This window comes from Anabrus simplex, chromosome 1 (assembly GCF_040414725.1).
Source record: "Anabrus simplex isolate iqAnaSimp1 chromosome 1, ASM4041472v1, whole genome shotgun sequence".
In the NCBI taxonomy this organism is placed as follows: Eukaryota; Metazoa; Arthropoda; class Insecta; order Orthoptera; family Tettigoniidae; genus Anabrus; species Anabrus simplex.
In genome coordinates this window covers 92,842,588-92,861,685 of record NC_090265.1, presented here as the reverse complement: position 1 = coordinate 92,861,685, position 19,098 = coordinate 92,842,588, and the positions used below count along the sequence as shown (strand labels likewise).

At 40.3% G+C, this 19,098-nt stretch overlaps 1 protein-coding gene across 3 annotated transcripts in view; it reads right to left on the bottom strand.

Moving 5' to 3' along the window:
• Unr (cold shock domain-containing Unr) overlaps positions 1-19,098 on the bottom strand; it is a 287,182-nt gene that overhangs the window by 121,681 nt on the left and 146,403 nt on the right. For all 3 annotated transcript variants that reach the window (XM_067156402.2, XM_067156419.2, XM_067156409.2), the window contains exons 7-8: positions 16,772-17,033; positions 4,548-4,718 (exon numbers count right to left, since the gene is read on the bottom strand). In XM_067156402.2, coding sequence (XP_067012503.2) covers positions 4,548-4,718; positions 16,772-17,033 — 433 coding nt within the window. The remainder of the gene's footprint in view (positions 1-4,547; positions 4,719-16,771; positions 17,034-19,098) is intronic.

The following is a 19,098-nucleotide window of genomic DNA, read 5'->3' as shown; positions in this document are numbered from 1 at the left end:
GGGCCTGAGGCGAGACTTGTGCAACTTCGTGTGGAGAAGCTATGGCTGCGGCAGTCTTGGTAGTAAGCTCATAAACCGTAGCAATACGCTGGACGTCTTCTAAAGAAGGGTTACTCTGCTTGACAGCGTCAAAACGTATTTTGTCTTCAGGAGTATGTAAAATTATCATGTCCCGAATGAGAGAATCAGTGTAGGATGAACCACAACCGTCCTTGGAGCAGATGAACTGGCAGGGTTTAGCTAGACCACGCAATTCAGTTATCCATTCAGTATGTGTCTGATGGGGTTGCTTTCTGCTCTGAAAAAATTTATAGCGAGCAGCCACTATGTGAGGAGCTTTGGCATAGTGTTCCGTGAGACGGGCCAAGAGCTGCGTGAAGGGTACCTCCGATAAGTGTTCTTCTGGACTTAATTTACGTAGTAATTCACACGTAGCATTGCCAACCGAACTAAGAAATAGTGCGCGGCGGCGTTGATCATCTGTGACAGAATGGCAGAGGAAATGCTGTTGCAAGCGGGCTAAATAAACTGACCATTCTTCCTTAGCCGGATCAAAAGCAGAGAACGGAGGAATAGCTGATGGCTGTGTAGAGACAGAAATAGCTTGAATAGCCTGAAGTAATGCTGCCTGTTGTTGTTGCATAAACTGTTGGTGTTGCTGCTGTAAGGCTTGGAAGACCGTAGCGAGTTGTTCCGCAGTAGCCATTGCGAGATGCGTGCAAGAAAAAGTAAGGTAAGCTGTGTGTCAGAACTGGTTGGAGTGTCGTTGTTGTGTAGCACGTCGCCGTAGAGTTGACAACTGGGGCCGAAGAATTGTAGTTTGTTGCTTTTTTACCTCGTCGCCATAGAGTTGTGTTGTAACCAAGGTTGAAGTTTACAGAACACAACTTTATTTGCTTCACTTTATGATATTTACACAAATAACTGAAATTTATTTTGAAGCAAAAAGTAATATTGAATCTTGAGAAAAGTCTGTCTTTATACAATATGTACAGGTTTGCAGTCTTTATGTACACTTCTATCTTGAAAAGATAGTCTTTGTGAATTGACACGTTGATAGTCGAGAACTATCTGGCACACTAACATAAATGTCATGAGAGTCCTTGTTTGTTGAAGTGCCTGAATTCCTAAAAAGCAAGTTCAATTGATTGAAGAAATTCCACCTAGCGAAACTAAGGGAGCTTGCATAAGTTAGGGAATGAAAATGGCTTGTAAAAGAATTACGGAACATAGGCAGCGGAAACAGGTAAGGGAGCGGTGACCAGAGGTGAAACCTCGTACTGCCAGAAATTCAGTCCACCTGGTCGAAGCACATTTTCAAGAGGAGTAGCCTCCGTGCTCGACGTAGGGTGTATTCTGGAGCTGGACACCGGGGCAAGTGGGCCAGTGAGCAGGCAGGGAGCTCCTATTTATAGTACACTCGATGGTCAGGCACGCGCACTGAGGGCTGCGCGTCGAAGCTAGCAGAATGATACACAGGCGCGCGTGCAGCTGGCTGGCGGAGCGAGAAGGGAGCGCCGGACATACAACATTTTGGTCGGGGTTTTAAGGCCAGATGCCCTTTCTGACCCCATGACTTTTCAGATGAAAAAAATCAAAGCCTGGAACCAATGGGATTTGAACAGCCAATGGGTGAAAAGCCAGCAGCTAAGTTGCTGTGCTAATTATATTATTTCACTGTAACAACATTTAAAATTATTGCATACCAAATATACATAAAATGTATAATTGTGTTTCTCTAATAAGCATATTTTGTCCATTTTCAAATGTAACTACCTGGAGCCTATGCATGCGGGAAAACAGTGCACAGTTAACATTAGCACCAGCTAGTCAACAGTGCAGTAAAGCCAAGATATCTCACTCCACCCAGCCTTCTGAATGTTCTTGTCTTCTGCCAAATAATTCTCAGCTAAGTTCAAATGAATGAGCTTAGATATAATATTAAAACTCTTTTACGTTGTTGGTTATAGTAGCAATCAACCCCCACAGGACATCCAAGATCCTCCATGTTTAGTTTTACAATTTGCTTTACATCGCACTGACACAAATACAGTAGGTTTGATGGTGACGATGGGATAGGAGTGGGAAGGAAACGACCATGGCCTTAATTAACCCTTTAACGCCGAAATTATTTTTTTCGTTCGTTTTCTTTGAAATTCGTCTAAATCACTTCAGGTCCATAGTATAACATAACTACAAAATATTAAGCTCATACTTTTCACGGTTTCGTCGTTAGGTGGCGTGTTCATATGATCACGCTAGGCGGATGTGTTAGCATTTCATGCTGTATAGCATTTCTTTAGTATTTATAGATTTTATGTATTGATATTGATAAATTGTGAACAAAATACACTAAAATAAACTAAAGATGATAATTTATGAAGAATATACATTAATTACAATATGTACATACATGAATATAGCAATAAAAGTCTCAAGATATTCGTAATATATCACATTCAAGTTATCTAATTCACAGAAATTACCGAATAGGAACAAATAAAAGAACTGTATACTTCACACTGTATGAAATAGGACAAAGCATGGAACACAGAGTCCAACATTACATTTTGTGCACTCGGTGCGAACATTACTGGAGCATTCCTTTCCAGCACAGTGTCGTAGATTACAGGGCGCTACGAGGTGCCCAATCCCGTCAAGTCGTACATCGTCAGTGACACTACTCTGCTGGATACTGTATCTCGAGGTGATAGGGAGGCCTCTTCCTACTGACGTTATTTTGAACTTACGTAGATATGTTTGCACAATGTGGCGACGAAATTCTAGATGTGACAAATCACATCCAGACCTCCTTAGCAGTAACCATGAATTGTGAATGGATACGTCCAGGAGCTATGTGAATAGCGACCATCATCATTTCTTTCCATGTATGCCTACTCTGTAGTACGACACATTCTGGTCCATCCTATCTGTTCCTGCTGAAACGAGATCATCGTCTGCGCCTCCTATACGATCGTTGCCAGCGAGTACAATTTCTGCCTTACTTGAAAGCTGGCGGCCTGTGAAGTTATCAACCAAACCACCAACATCTTCATCTCCTGAATCTTCGTCGGAGTGAATATCAGCTTCCGCAGGTTCAATAAAAATGCTGTTAACCTCTCCAATTGGTTCGTCCGATTCAAGAATATCTAATACTTCTTGGAGCGTAATGTCCCTGTAAAAAGGGAAACAAGGTTTTGTAGCTGCATATATGTTAACAATACCAATATAAATGGTCCGTTATTGGACATTATAAATTTTCCAGCTAGCTCATTCTTGGTTGCCAGCGTTTCGCCCCCGTGTGCTAGGGTGGGCTCATCAGTTGGTACCTAGCACACCTACCAATACGCTGGCTAGTGCATACCGTGGAGGCCACTGCGTAGGCTAACTGGAGCCACCGGCAGTGCCAATGCACTAAGAGACTTTGTCTCATCACTAAAAATTGATGCCTGCTTGGCCATCAGATGATATAGATGTTGATTCCCATAGGGAATCTGAAATATCTATATCATCTGATGGCCAAGCAGGCATCAATTTTTAGTGATGAGACAAAGTCTCTTAGTGCATTGGCACTGCCGGTGGCTCCAGTTAGCCTACGCAGTGGCCTCCACGGTATGCACTAGCCAGCGTATTGGTAGGTGTGCTAGGTACCAACTGATGAGCCCACCCTAGCACACGGGGGCGAAACGCTGGCAACCAAGAATGAGCTAGCTGGAAAATTTATAATGTCCAATAACGGACCATTTATATTGGTATTATAAATTTGCTCATTCAGGACAAATATTTCAGATTCCCTATGGGAATCAACATCTATATCATCATATATGTTAACAAGTCGCAATTTATTTAAATGTAGAATAGATGACCGTAAATTGAATAAAGTTGTTCAATAAAAATTGATGTATAACAGTAATAGTAACAGGTAGCATAATGTCCACCATCAAATACACGCACAGGGTGAATAGCTAACACAAGCGCCTAGCGTGATCATACGATCACGCAATGTTTTAAGTGCCTACGGGAGTAATATTTACTGTTAAATGTAAATTAACTGCATCATAATGTGAACATAGATCACTCCCAAACTTGTTAAGCATATGAGTTGTGTAATCTAAACATAAATATATGTGAAATATCAAACTTACTTGAAGCGCGCCATCATGATTCAGCTGCTGTGACAATGACACGAAACGAAAGTGCGCCGAAACAATGAGTCGATATGTATCACGTAATAATATGCTCGCACACAGTTGCCACATGCTTCTTGAATTGATCTACACAGTCAGCAATCAATTCCAGCGCTATACAAAGCACTGAGAGCAATCTAAATGAAGGAATGCAGGCCGTGATCATATGGACACGCACGGTGTTAACGGGTTAAGGTACATATTTCCCTGATGTGAAAATGGGAAACTGATCCTACTTTTTTTTTTGTGTTGCTATTTGCTTTACGTCGCACCGGCATAGATTCCATTTAAAAAACAGATCTTATGGCATGAACTAAAACCTGTATACACAATCTCATTATGAATTATGACATGACTTACCTGACCATTGCCTTTGGTAGGACTACGTGAGCCCCAATTTAAAGCAGGAGCTTCCTTGGTTATAACACCAGCCACATTCTTCTCCATAATAGTTTCAAACTGCACTGTTCCAGGAGGTAAATGTTTTATACGAATTGCACTTTGACGACTATTAGAAAATGATGACTGGTCCTGAGATTACAAAGAAGTTATTTGTAGACAAGATTACTACAATTATATTACACAGAAATATACACAATATTCACATTAGCATATACCCATATTTTTAAAACCTCTTATGGACAAATTTTCAATGTAAAATCCTCTTATTTACGAGCCCAATATTTAAAAAAATCATTACTTAATTCATGAGAATATTTACTCGCATATGAGATTCCTCCACTTCTTTTGATTTTTACAGCAAAAACCTTGGGGATGGTCTAATATGCACATATTCAAGAATAAGAAAAATGATTACAATAGCAAATAATCCATAAACACACAAACTTCAAAATACTTTACATGGCATTTTATTACTCCAAGTACATGAACTGACGCCAAGTGCAGTGGACGGGTTGTCGAAGCTGGCCATTCTAGTTTAATTATTTCTCTATTTTAACTTGTATGTTCATTGTATATTTTTGCAAATTATGCTTGTATATGCCATACAACAACAACAACAACAACAATAATAATAATAATAATAATAATAATAATAATAATAATAATAATAATAATTCCAAGTATAAAATGCAATTACAGTAGAGTCTCGATTATCCGACCTAAACGGGACCTGGAGTACGTCGGATCACCGAAAATGTCGGATAATACAGAATAACTTTGAAAACGAACGGAAACAAACAGGAAGGCTGTACTGTAGTACTAAAACAATGACGTGTTTTCCGGTATTGAATTATCAATTCAATTGTACAGTACATGCAGTATTGAACGAAAACATTCCAGATTTCTTACGAAAGGAAACTTTTCTCCACAGATATTAAGCTGCCTAATGCCGTACCGTTTTTTTTCCACCGATCAAGCCACCCAGCACTGGCAGGAAAATTAGGGTCCCGTTCTTTAAACTCCTACTGGAAATACGCAGCCCTTTCCTGTAGGATGGGGCCAGATGTTGGCAGGTCCTTTTCTCGGTGTTGAGATAACCAAAGAAATAGTGCTTCACTTACTTTTTCGTACTCACATTTTTCATTTTTTCTCTGCTCTGGTAGAGCACCACTTTTAAATTTCTTCCCTCTGTTTTTTTCAGTCTCCCACTGTAACACATCCAACATCCGTAATCTGAAGCCACATTTTAAAGAATTTCCCCTTTGTCCAGTCTCTTTAATGCACTCAACTTGTCTTCCATAGGAACAATCACATTCTTCCATTTACTCGCTATACTCACAGAGGATATGAAAACTATAACATCCGCACCCAATCAATACTACAATGAACAATGACTGAAGACTCACTGCACCTATCCTTGAGAAAAAAACTGTCCTACCGCCAGCGGTCAGGCCAGTGCTTGTCCCGTGGTCGCACCCTCCACAGCGGGTGTGCCTGAATTTAGTCTCCACCAAAAGTTCAAATTAAGTCTACCAGTGTCGGATAACACGGAATGTCGGATAAGCGAAGGTCGGATGAGCGAGACTCTACTGTATAAATCATTATACAACACTGTCCTGCGATGGTTTCATTGCTGCCATCCTGTATTGCTTTTTAGGATGACTTCTGCATCCTGAATCCGGATCCGATGTTAATTTTTCCCCATCACATCACAGTTTCTCGAAAATCCCGTATTACGTTTATTTCATTACATGCACTAATGCACTTCTTACGTTGTTAGGAAGAGTATTGCTTTAATTTAGATTTCCATATTCTTTTATGAAGTTATTTTATTAATTTGCTGTGCTCCAGCCATATCGTAGTCCTGTATTATCACGCTCAAAGTGTAGAGACGGCAACTTTATACAACATAGCCAGCAACGCGCAGTTTTGGCTGAGTGGTGTCATTCTCTCGTTGTGCTCCGTCCGCGAGAGTGAGTTGTGTTTCGCTTGCTAGTGAAAATATATTTTTGTCTTCATAAGTGTTCTATATGTGAGGGGCACACTAATATTTTTATTGAACTTACATTTATCAACATGCCATGACGTGGCTGAAAGAACAATCCAGATACATTCTGCAATGTATGTGGAAGTTTCGTGCCGATGAGACGGTGGCGCAATATAACAAGAGTTCGTGAGAAAGGCCTACTTTGGCTTGAAACTTGGAGATCAAGACAAGCCGTGGGCACCACATAAGGCTTCTAGAACCTGTATAGAGCAGTTACAGCAATGAGTGAACGATAAGCGAACTGCATTGCCATTCGGTACTCGAATGGTGAGGCGAGAACCCCAAAACTACAGTACTCTCTGCTACTTCTGTTCTGTGAATGTGAAGGGATTTAACAACAGCAAAGGTAACATTGTGTATCCAAGCAATATTCGATCAGCAATTTTACCAGTTCCTCATGGCCTTGATACATCAGTACCATAGCGTCCAGAACATTTACAGGATTGTCCCTCTTTTGAATCCGACACAGAAATGGTGGGCACTCACTTTGACTGTGATTTCTCCCCCAAATGTGTTGAAAAAGAACCGAGACTGTTCGAACAAAGTGCATTAAATGATTTTGTTCGAGATCTTGGCCTTACGAAGGAATCTGCTGAGTTACTTGGGTCTAGACTTCGTGAAAGGAACATGTTAGCACCAGAGATGACGTATTGTTGGTACAGATATCGCGAACAAGAATTTACACCCTTCTTTTTTGAAGAGGGAGCCTTGGTTTACTGCAAAAACATTCTGGAGGTTATCTTAAAACTAGGATACCACAGTATGACCCTACTGACTGGAGACTTTTCATTGATGCCTCCAAGCGTAGTTTGAAGTGCGCCCTTCTTCACAATGAAAACAAACTTGCATACAGTCCCATTACTCATTCAGTTATTATGCGAGAAACATACGGAAATCTCAAAATGCTGTTGTGTAAACTGAAGTACCAGGAAAACAAGTGGCAAGTGTGTGGTGATTTTAAAGTGATAGGTATTCTGTTAGGTTTACAAGGAGGTTACACAAAGCACCCCTGCTTTCTGTGTGAGTGGGACAGTCGAGCAAGGTTACATCACTGGACTCAAAAAGAATGGCCATGCAGACAATAGATTGTAGGGTCAAAAAACATTAAACAAGAAACTCTTGTTCACAAGAGCAAAATACTGTTACCTCAGCTTCATATCTAACTAGGGCTTATGAAGCAATTCGTTAAGGCCCTAAACAATGAAGGTGAATGCTTTCAGTACCTGTGTCATCGATTCCTAGGCATCAGTAATTCCAAAATCACAGGTCCAGATATAAGAAAACTTCTTTTTAATGCTAATTTTGAAGACATTATGTGCGCTGCAGAGCGATTGGCATGGACAGCATTCCGGAATGTGGTCAAAGACTTACTTGGAAACACAAAGGATTCGTACTACAAATAAATAGTGGATAGATTGCTTGTTTCTTTCCAAGATTTAGGCTGGAAAATGAGCTTGAAAGTGCACTTGTTACATTAACATCTGGACTATTTCCCTGAGAACCTAGGAATGCTGAGTGAAGAGCAAGTAGAAAGATTCCATCAGGATCTACAGGAAATGGAACGCAGATATCAAGGGAAATGGAACAAAAACATGCTGGCAGATTACTGCTGGTTACTAAAGAGAAAAGGTCCAACTACTCCTCACACACGAAAAGCAAGGTGAAGACGTTTCTTATACTAAGGTAGGACATTATAAAATTGAAACTGTAGACTTACCATTCTCAGTATGTTTTGAGGCTTAATGGGTGGTAAATTTTGGTCCATTTGGCTGTGTTTTTCTACAGATCTGTTAACATAATACACTACATATCTTTATATTATGTTCATAAGTATCTTGCATGTGCGCGTGCTGCATATTTATCAAATTTTCATTTTGAATTTGGATAAAAACCTCATGTGATATGGGAAAACTGACTTCAGTTCTGGAATCAGCATGCCCGAAATATAAAGGATCACTATTGAAACCGTACAGTGTCCTGTACAGCTCATGGGAATAATATGGGCCTTTATACTCCATTAAAATTACTCCTAAAGGTCGCGTCATTGGTAGCAGTATGGGCGAAGGGCATCGAGCGGCGTCATGCCAGAATGGAACCCGCGAAAAGAGCACTTGCCAGACAAAGGAAAGACAAAGCAACAGCCAAGCCCCCGCGGAAATACGCTCTCAACTTGCAGAGAGAGATAGAAGGGGACGCGATGCTGGAGTAGTCAGATACGCCCCGAGGTGGGGCTTAGCTTCCCAGAGTTCCAAACGAACATAAGGAACTTCCGGTTTTTTATGCACGTGTCACGGGTGCCAACGTCGGACTTTGGCGCGTAAACAATGGAATGATATTTTAATCCAGACATAGGAAAATTATGTGAGACACACCATTGAATAGAGCGGAATTTTCTGCGTTCCCCAGACTAAAAATATGTAATAACTTATGCAGGGGAAGAAATGAGGTCACCAGCTGTCAAGATGTAACATATCGCTAACACATGTGGATACAGCGGCGTCACCCAAGCCAAGAGTCGCGCTCAAAGTTAACTCCACCTCCCGAGGGACGCTAATGAATTAATCAAAGGCGGGAAGCAAATTACATAAAAACTGCTGATCGTAGGTCCAGCACGCCTGGCTCAAATGAAAGAGGAGACAGAGGGCTACAAGATGCAATATTTCAATATCGTAAATTCTTGGTGTGAAAGGAGCTCTTGTTCTTAATGAACCGTGAACGTTGACGCCTCCAAGCTTCCGGCGGGCAAGATAATATAGGCCGAGCAGGCCATTGGAGAGACAGTTGTTCTTTCACGGGTCGTGAGACGGACACCGTGTCCCGCGGTGCTCCAGTTACAGTCAGAAACCCCTGACCGCGTACAAAGAAGTGTTATTGTGTCCAAAAGCCTTTGTGTAGTGAACGGGAGGCCAAACGAGCCTAGGTATTGTTTCTGTGCTGCGTGTCAAACTAGTAAAAACCGCGAGCATAATTTACCAACAAGTAGCAGAATACGGCTGAGAAACTGCCGGTTTAATGAGTCAGTGAAATTCATAATTAGGTATCACCCAAAGTGTTACTTTGAATCAGGGGCTCGAGTCTCGTGAGCCACCCGATTCTTACTGTGAACGCGCCCGCCGTGGTTTGAAAGACCGTCTTATTCGTGGGTGTAAACTCTGAAATAGAGGACGTGTGACGAGTGTAAAAGTGTTACCCACTTGGATTACTGTAAGATTTCAGCTGTGACGAGTTCCCCAGGATGTCGGACTTGTATGGACCAGGGATGAAGGACTGCACGCCCGCCACCTACCGAGTGGTCATGGAGTACTAAGAACTTCACCATGGGTCTCCCGTGGAAGGATAAACAACGGCCACCAAACAGATGAGTGATGTCCAAATTTAATTTCTAAGCATGACATAACCCGGGGATAGGAGTAGCGCCCTTTTGTAAATATCAAAATGTTGTAAGTTAATGCATGTCCTAGATGGAAATTTTATTGATTTTTATAATGTTGAAGTAAAATTCAAGGGAGCTAAATTCCCGGACGACTCATATTTCTTTCTTAATGATTAGCTTATCGTGAGGGTTATATTTTTAGTAATATGTAGAATGTCCTAGCAAATATGGGAACAAGGTTAGGAGAATATTTGAGTTTCCCGTAGGGGCGGTTGGAAAAATAGTGCTGGCAAGCAGGGAAACATGTCGAAATATTGGTAGTCACTGTCCCACGAGGTTGTCAAATATGCCAGGGAAACTCATGGGTCAGTCAGACTATGCATGCCTAGCTTACAGATATAATCAGTGCATGGACTGCAAGAAAGAAGAAGATCCCGACCGGGAGAGGTACATATTGTGTGATTTAGATAAGTGTGAGGGACCATGTGCAAGTCTCCCGTGATTTTTGATTAATTGGCCATAATGGTTTGGAGTGTTTTTTTTTTATCTATAGCCGGGGCGAGACCCAGGGGCAGGAGCCCTTAATCTTTGGTCAGAAGGTTTAAATATAAGTGTATTTATGTGGTATGAACGAGGAGCCATGAGAGCCATAGGCCCAAGGGAAGAAGATACGCGATATGAGACGTAGTGAGAAGGCCGAATAGGAATTTACGATGAGATGATTGAGAAGTGATCGTGCCCACAGTCTCAGTGATAATAATGAGAAGGGAGTGAATAAAAAGAGTATTTTATGGGAATTCCACGATAATATAAATAAGCAAATGAAATGGGCCAAGGATGTGTCCCCGAGACGAGAGGGTGAACGTTTGAGGGAGAGAACAATCTGAATGGCCGTGCGAAGTGAATGGCCGGCCTTACTTTTTTTGTGAATGTCTAGCTCTCGCCCTCGTGACAAAAGGGTCCCGTATCCCATTGTGTTAGGGCTTGGAGCCTGGTCTGCCCGCGTTCTTTTGTTTGGGTTAAATGGCTTAGCTAAGAATACTTGTATAATGATAATATCACGGTAACTTCTTTTAAAGGTATTTAATAAATGAGTAGGGATTCCCCCGATATCCGGCGATATGAGATTGTAGCTATTCTCGGGATCTACAGAAACCCACAGTACCTCTCGGTCGGGAGTCTGCCAGTTCGACTCCGGATTATGGTGGCGCCCTTGAGCGAGCTGCTCCAAGCTTGCGCTTTGGGCCGGAGACAGTGATAACCATGCTGTTTCTTTTCTAGGAATGGTTCTCCTTTGTGCATGAAGTGTATATATCCATATATCTGTGTATGTTTCGTAATTATGTGCACATATTTTTGAGTTCAAACAGAACCTATGTGCACGTTGTGTGGTCTTGGTGATAGATGAGTAGTCCAGGGTTTAGCAAAAATGGTATTTGTGTTTGTTTGTGCATTATGCAAATGTGTCTTTTAATATGATATTATGTAGTGTAGGCCCCGGTTATGTTCGTGCTTAGAACAGCTAGTAATATTTGTGTATAGGGACATCAGATCATCTCACGGTGTGATCGACAGAATAATGTACAAAATTTCATGGACGGTATGAATTAATGAGGACAAATGAACGATAGCAAGTCGCAAAACCTCAATCATGCCGTTATGCAGGCGACGCCCATGGGCGATTCGTATTTTTTATAAAGTGATTATTATTTTCTTTTCCTCCCATATGTGGAGAGTCATTGTATAGAGAGCTGTATCAACTTCTTTAAATTGTCATGTTTTGAATAAATTCATATTCGTAACCCCTATTTTATGATTCTTGTCATTTGTAGCAGTGTTAAGCAGTATCCAATAGGCATTTGAACCCAGAGATCCTACTTTCATATTATAGACATAAGGCTCCATCTTAAGTATTTGTTGTTTTCGTTTTTCTTTGAACGTACCACTTCCCCAAGTGCTCAGGCTGCCGGGCCGGCACAGAAAGTAGGAAGGGGAGCGGTTCGAAGCTCGTTAAGCAATTCGACCCGCTCTTCAATCAAATCTCATCCGTGGGGTTTACCCCGTTACGTGGAGGCATTCTTATGCGTGGGTCATCCATTCGAAGCCCGGTAGGGTGTACTATGTAAACTTCATGTGATGATCGGAAAGTTTGAATTCGCAGGTCAGTGTAATCAATGTTTACAAGACAATTCATTTACTATTCCAGTTAGAAAATTCTATTATAAAGCATTACAAATCAATGCTTTAAATGATAAATCTACCGCACTTCTGGATTGGGGTAACCGTGTGATGCATGGTAATTTGATGCGGGGGTTGGTGGCAGGAGTAAACAAAAACTTGAGTTAAGAGTTATTCTACTTATTAAAGTTATTAACAAAGGCCCCCTTCTAAACACTACTGAAAATTTTATTCATCTTGACCAATCCTTCAACCCTAATTTCAATTTAAATGACATTTCTGAAAAACCTAATATTTAATTCGACTTTCTTATCCATTTCATCAAAAATGCTAATTTTACAAACCCAAATTCAATATTCCAGACCTTATATAGTTTCTACCAACAATTTCCACTTCCTATAACCCATCCTCCCCACTCTTTTAGTCCAACCCTTCGTAAGGGTGTAGTGGCATCACAGGACAACCCCTTTGGTGATCTTCCTCCAGGAGTCTCTGCTTTGGGCATGGTGACTTGCTTGCTGTAAGCTCATCCTGGTCAAGTTCTTGATCTGGTCCATCCATCGTTAACGGTGCACGTCCTCTAGGTCTTCGGCCTTCGACTTTTCCCACTATGATAAGTATTTCCATTGCCTCCTGTATTCTGACAATATGACCAAATATCCGAGCAGTTGTTTTTGGTTGATAATGGTCGACAGTCTTGTTCTGATGCCGAGCTGTTGCAGGATCGATTCATTAGTATGGTGTGCTGTCCATGGTATTCGCAGTAATCTCCTATACCACCACATTTCTAGAGCATCAATCCTGCGGCGATCCGCTGTCTTCATCGTCCAAGGTTCTAGTGCATAGGTCGCGATAGGGAAGATCAGAGTTCGAGTGAGGGTGAGTTTTGTCTTGGGAGTGATGGAGATGTCCTTCCAGATGCAAGTAAGTTTTGATGTTGAATTTCTTGCAATCGCAATGCGCTTACGGATCTCAGGTTCACAGTCTCCAGTATTTGTGACAATAGATCCTAGATACTCAAAGCGAGTGACAACCTCATAATCCGCAATTCTTGTTATGGCAGGTCTGTTGTTATTAAAACGGTGTACAATCATCACTTTGGTCTTTTTACTGTTGATTTCCAGACCATATTCTCTGCTTAGCTCGTCTATCCTCCTAATCCACCTTAAACTACTTCACTTCCTCATTTACTTCCTTTTTTTCTTCCCTTTATTTATTTCTCCTTTATTTTTCTACCTCAACTTTTTCTTTCCTTATTGTATTTTTATCCACTCTCCTAATTAATTCACATTTTCTGTCATCTCTAATGATTTTGACCCCTCTAACTTTCAAATTTATACTTTACGCTATTCTAAGATTGACCTTCAAGATATATCACAATACATCATTTATGGCATGGAATGAAGTCTACGGAAATTTAGAGACCAAAGAGGGCGAGGCAAAGCTCTTCAGAATTGCTAAGGCACAGGATATAGCATCAAAAGATCTAACACACATCAAGCAAATGAAGAATGAACAAGGAATGGTAATTCAAGATGAGAACCTAATTAAGAAGAGATGGGAGGAGTATTTTAAAAAGCTGCTTAATGAGGAGAATGAACGGCTTGTGTTTCAAGATGGCATTCCAAATTATAATGTAACCACTGACATATGCAGGATAGAGGTTGAAACTGCTATGAAGAAAATGAAAAGTGGAAAAGCAATGGGCCCCGATGAAATCCCTGTAGAGGTCTGGAAATGCCTGGGAGAAGAGGGAATAAATATGTTGTTAAACCTATTCCAACAAATATTCCAACAGGAAATAATGCCCAATGAGTGGCGGAAGAGTACCATAATCCCCATTTTTAAAGAAAAGGGGACATTCAGGATTATGCAAATTACAGAGGAATAAAACTCATGTCGCACACTATGAAAATCTGGGAAAAAGTCATTGAAAGTAGGCTTAGGCAGGAGACAATAATAGCAGAAGAACAATTTGGATTTATGCCAGGGAAAGGAACCATGGATGCCATTTTTTCTCTAAGACAGCTCCTGGAAAGACACAGAGAAAAGAGGAAAGAATTACATATGGTGTTTATTGATTTAGAGAAGGCTTATGATCGTGTGCCCCGCCAAGAAGTATGGAGATGCATGAGATCCAAGGGAGTACCAGAGAAGTATGTGCGCATCATTCAGGACATGTATCATGGGTCAAAGACGCAAGTTAGAAGCAGTGTAGGGCTAACGGAAAACATTCCAGTTGAAGTTGGTCTCCATCAAGGATCTGCGCCGAGTCCTTATATCTTTAATCTGATAATGGATGTTCTCTCTGAAAGTCTTAGAGATCCAGCTCCTTGATGCATGCTATTTGCAGATGACATCGTACTATGCAGCACTAATAGAGAACAACTTGAACTTAAACTACAACACTGGAGAAAAGCTCTGGAGGATAGAGGTCTTAAAATCAGCCGGAATAAGACAGAATACTTGTGCCTCGGTGGAAAGGGAAATTATAGTGTGAAAATGGATGGAAATCAACTCCTCACAAGTAATTGTTTCAAGTACCTTGGATCAACTGTATCTGATGATGGCAATCTAGATCTGGAAATTACACACCGAATTCAGGCTGCTTGGTTAAATTGGAAAAGGCTGTCTGGTGTCTTCTGCGACAGGAGACTAAATGTCCAAGTGAAAGGGAGTGTCTACAAAAGTGCGGTGAGACCTGCCATGATATACGGTGCAGAAACTTGGCCAATAGTACAATCGCAAAATAAGCGGTTGGATGTAGCCGAAATGAAAATGCTACGATGGATGTGTGGTGTTACTAGGAAAGACCGTATCAGGAACAGCTTCATAAGAGGCAGTGTTAAGGTTACTCAAGCATCACAGAAAGTTCAAGAAAGGCAGTTGCTCTGGTATGGTCACATTAAGCGCAGGGATGAGAACTATGTAGCAAGAAGAGTGCTTGACTTGGAGGTGAAGGGCAGGAGGGAGAGAGGCAGACCTAGAAGAAGATGGATGGACTGTGTGTGAGAAGACTTCGCAGAAAAGCAGTTAAATGAAAACACCATTTGGGACCGAGGAAAATGGAAAAGACTTGTCAAAAACGTCGACCCCGCATGAGCGGGAAATGACGAAGGAGAAGAAGAATCATTTATGGTCCTCAACTGTCCCAATATTGCGCTTTATAGTTTTTTTTTTCCCTCTTTACAATTGTTTTTTTCTAGTCATATGTTTCAATAACTTCATTAATCTATCTTACGTAACTTTTGGAAGCACAGTGCTGATCTACTCTTCAAGAACTTGCTCCATCTTCAAGTACCTATTTGATCTACGACTTTTACATAATTTTTGGATCTATCAACACGCAGTGCTAATTTCTAAAATTATACAGTGCCTCATAAACTGCAACTGAACTCTTCAAGTACTTACTCTGTACTACATTTAAGTGCGTATGTGATTCTTCTTCACACACAGTGCTCTCTAACATATATGTCTTAATAACTTATTTGATCCACGACTTCTTCATAGACACGCATTACTGATGCTTAAAATATTACAGTGCCTCATAAACTACAACTACAAATACGCATTTGACTTTGGACTTCTACATAACATTGAAATCTCAATGCACAGTGTTCCCTTATGTGTTTTAGTGCACCATAAACTGCATCTGACTCCTTTCATTTGAACTTCATTTTTACCTGTGCATCTTATTTGTGTTTTTTGGCTATATTTCATCGCACAGTGCTCCTTTAAGATTTTAGTGCTTCACTAGCAGAAACCAAGCAGACTGCAGATGATGATGATGATAATGATGACGATGACTGGCAGAAACCAAACAAAATTATTTACACTTCGCATTTTATTTTTCTATGAAGTTTTACACTTATATGTAATTGGCTGATGATGACTATGAATACTGGTCGAAGCTGGTACCAATTTTAATCAAATAGGAATGTAAACTTACATTTCTTATTTTACTAGTATTGAAAGGTGGAACCATTATATACCATCTTGTAACTTAATATTGAATGCTACTTCTCAAGTAAGTCTCATAACACGTAGGCCTATCAGTTGCTGATATTTTTCCACTCTGTGGATATTCGTCATATCAGAAGAAAAATGTGGTATTCATCCCTACTGACTAATAGGGGCCGCTAACAATATAGTGGCATTGTCAACGATTTCTCACCACCAAAGTCCCCAAGGTTCATTGATAATAAGAAAGTTAAAAAATTACATCTGCCAGTCAATACTTACACCTTTTATTTCAACTGCATAAAATACATGCCCACCCCCTTTTAAAAGCTTTTTTGGTGCAATTCTTCAGACTGAATTCAAACATTCATTTCTATCCAAGTAACTTGCTATCAAGGTAAATTATTAAAACGTGAATACAAATTACATTCCTTCATCAATAACATAATTCACATTATTGGCAGAGCATCAGAAGTGTCCCACTGGCAAAGGAGAATTTTATAAAAACTTGATATGGAAGGACATGCGAGATCCAATTAGCAAGGGCCAAAGTCTATTGGTCACTGGTCTACATCATAAAAGTGTCCAGATGAATGAAACAAAATATAACCTAATTGCACATACCTGAACAACAGTGAATTCTACTTCATCATTTACACATATTTCTCGGTCCACATCCAGAACTTCATTGAAGTGGAAGAAAAGTCTAGCATCACGCTCTACACACCGTAAGAAACCAAATCCTTCCTTCAAGGACGCGATAACGCCTTGTTCCCGACGTTCACCTGACACACTGAAAGACTCATCTAGTAAGGAAATATGAGTAGCCCTTTGTAGCTGATCACGACGATCTGTAGCAATCCGGAACTGGACCCAATCGCCATGCCTGAGGGAAAAAGATCAGCCTAATGAGTAATCTGAGGCACTAGAATGCAAATTAAACAAAATTTATACAAAATGAAGCAATTATAATAAAAAGCAGTTGAAAAATGGTAGAAAAACGTAATGGTCAGGAGAATCAAATGACTGTCTTAATCGATCAAAGATGATTATTTTATGAGGCCTAACATGGTGGTCATTAGGCTTATTTTATGATCACCATTACAGTGTAGTAATTAAAAGCCTTAACATAATTTATGTGATAACAATAGTAAGCATTGTTAATGGGTGATTGCAAATCTTACATTTTATTCGAGGTTTTGTTTCAGATACTGTGCTCTCATTCGAAATAGATTCTTATATTTCCTTTACCCTCCTGGGTTGGGCAAGAATGGTTTTAGGATAGAATGTCACAAATAACGATGTCCATCAAAGTCAACTCCCTTAAAATGACAATAATACCAGTATATGCCCAAAGAACAACAGCTGAGGATGAACAAGATAGAACACGTAGACAGGAGGTGCTGCTCCTGACTGGAGACCGGATTGCTTAAGTTGGAAAAGTAATAATAATAATAATAATAATAATAATAATAATAATAATAATAACAACAACAACAACAACAATAATAATAATAATAATAATAATAATAATACCACTATTTGCTTTACATCCCACTTAACTACATTTATGGTTTTCAGAAATGCCGAGGTGCCAAAATTTAGTCCCATAGAATTCTTTTATGTGCCCGTGAATTTACCAACATGAGGCTGGTGTATTTGAGCACCTTCAAATACCACCGGTCTGAGCCAGGATCGAACCTGCCAAGTTGAGGTCAGAAGGTCACCACCTCAACCGCCTGAGCCAGTCAGCCCAGCAGAGGGAAAAGTGTGTAGGTCATTAAATCTGAAATGAAGCAGCAGAACAGCTAGTAGCCAACACATTTTTCAAGTAACCAAATGTCAATTATACACTGCCTGATGGAAAATACAGGAGCCAGATTTATTACATTATTGCTTCTAGATGAAGAAGTGAAATTACAGTAGCAAAAACTAGGACTTATCACCTCATGAACTGTTGATGTACAATTTACAAGTCTTAGATGTAATTGTAAAGGTATTCATCTGCTCAAATACAACCTAGGAAACATTCCAGCAGTTTTTAAAATATCCATCAGAAGTAGTTTTGAAGTATTTACTATCCTTGATCGGGAGCCAGAGGTATTAAAATTAAGGATATTGTGAAGGTCGAATGTGACTGCAGATTATTGGTGGTTAATACAAAGAAGAAATCAAACTGGATGCCACCAAACACTGTAGATAAAATTTTAAAAAGAGGGAGGAGGCCAAAATAAGGATGAGAGCTCACTAGGAATCTAAATAGAGAATTTCAAACATATGTACATACATAATAATTTCACGTGGCTATTTCTAGCCGAGTACAGCTAACTGCGTGTTATTGTGGTGGAGAATAGTGTTGTGTGTGGTGTGTATTTTGCAGGGATGTTGGGGACAGCACAAACACCCAACCCCCGAGCCACTGGAATTAACCAATGAAGGTTAAAATCCCCGACCCGGCTGGGAATCGAACCCGGGACCCTCTGAACCGAAGGCCAGTACACTGACCATTCAGCCAACGAGTACATACGTACATCACATCATTATTACAGACAGTTATGCCTTTCAACATTCAGTTTGCAAGCGTATGTGAATTTACTAAATGTCCCCACAATCCTTTATTTGCAACTACAGTGACTCTATAAGTACAGTGTTGCCAAGGCCAGTCCAGCCGCCATGCTTTTGCCAAATACTCAATCAGCTGATAGATGAAGGAGAGTAATATTATTATTTTAATAAAGAATAGACTAGGCCAACGTTTTAAGATGTTATTTATTTTGCTTATGCTGTATGTATATAGGCCTATCAGTATTTCTTATATTCAGAGCCTGACTACCTGCCATAAGACTTCAAAATTTAGAGTTATACATGGTATAGGCCTACAAGTCACTATTATTGAAGAGGTTAGAAATTCTGCGATGGTAGCTAGGCCTATATAGTAAAACAGTATAATC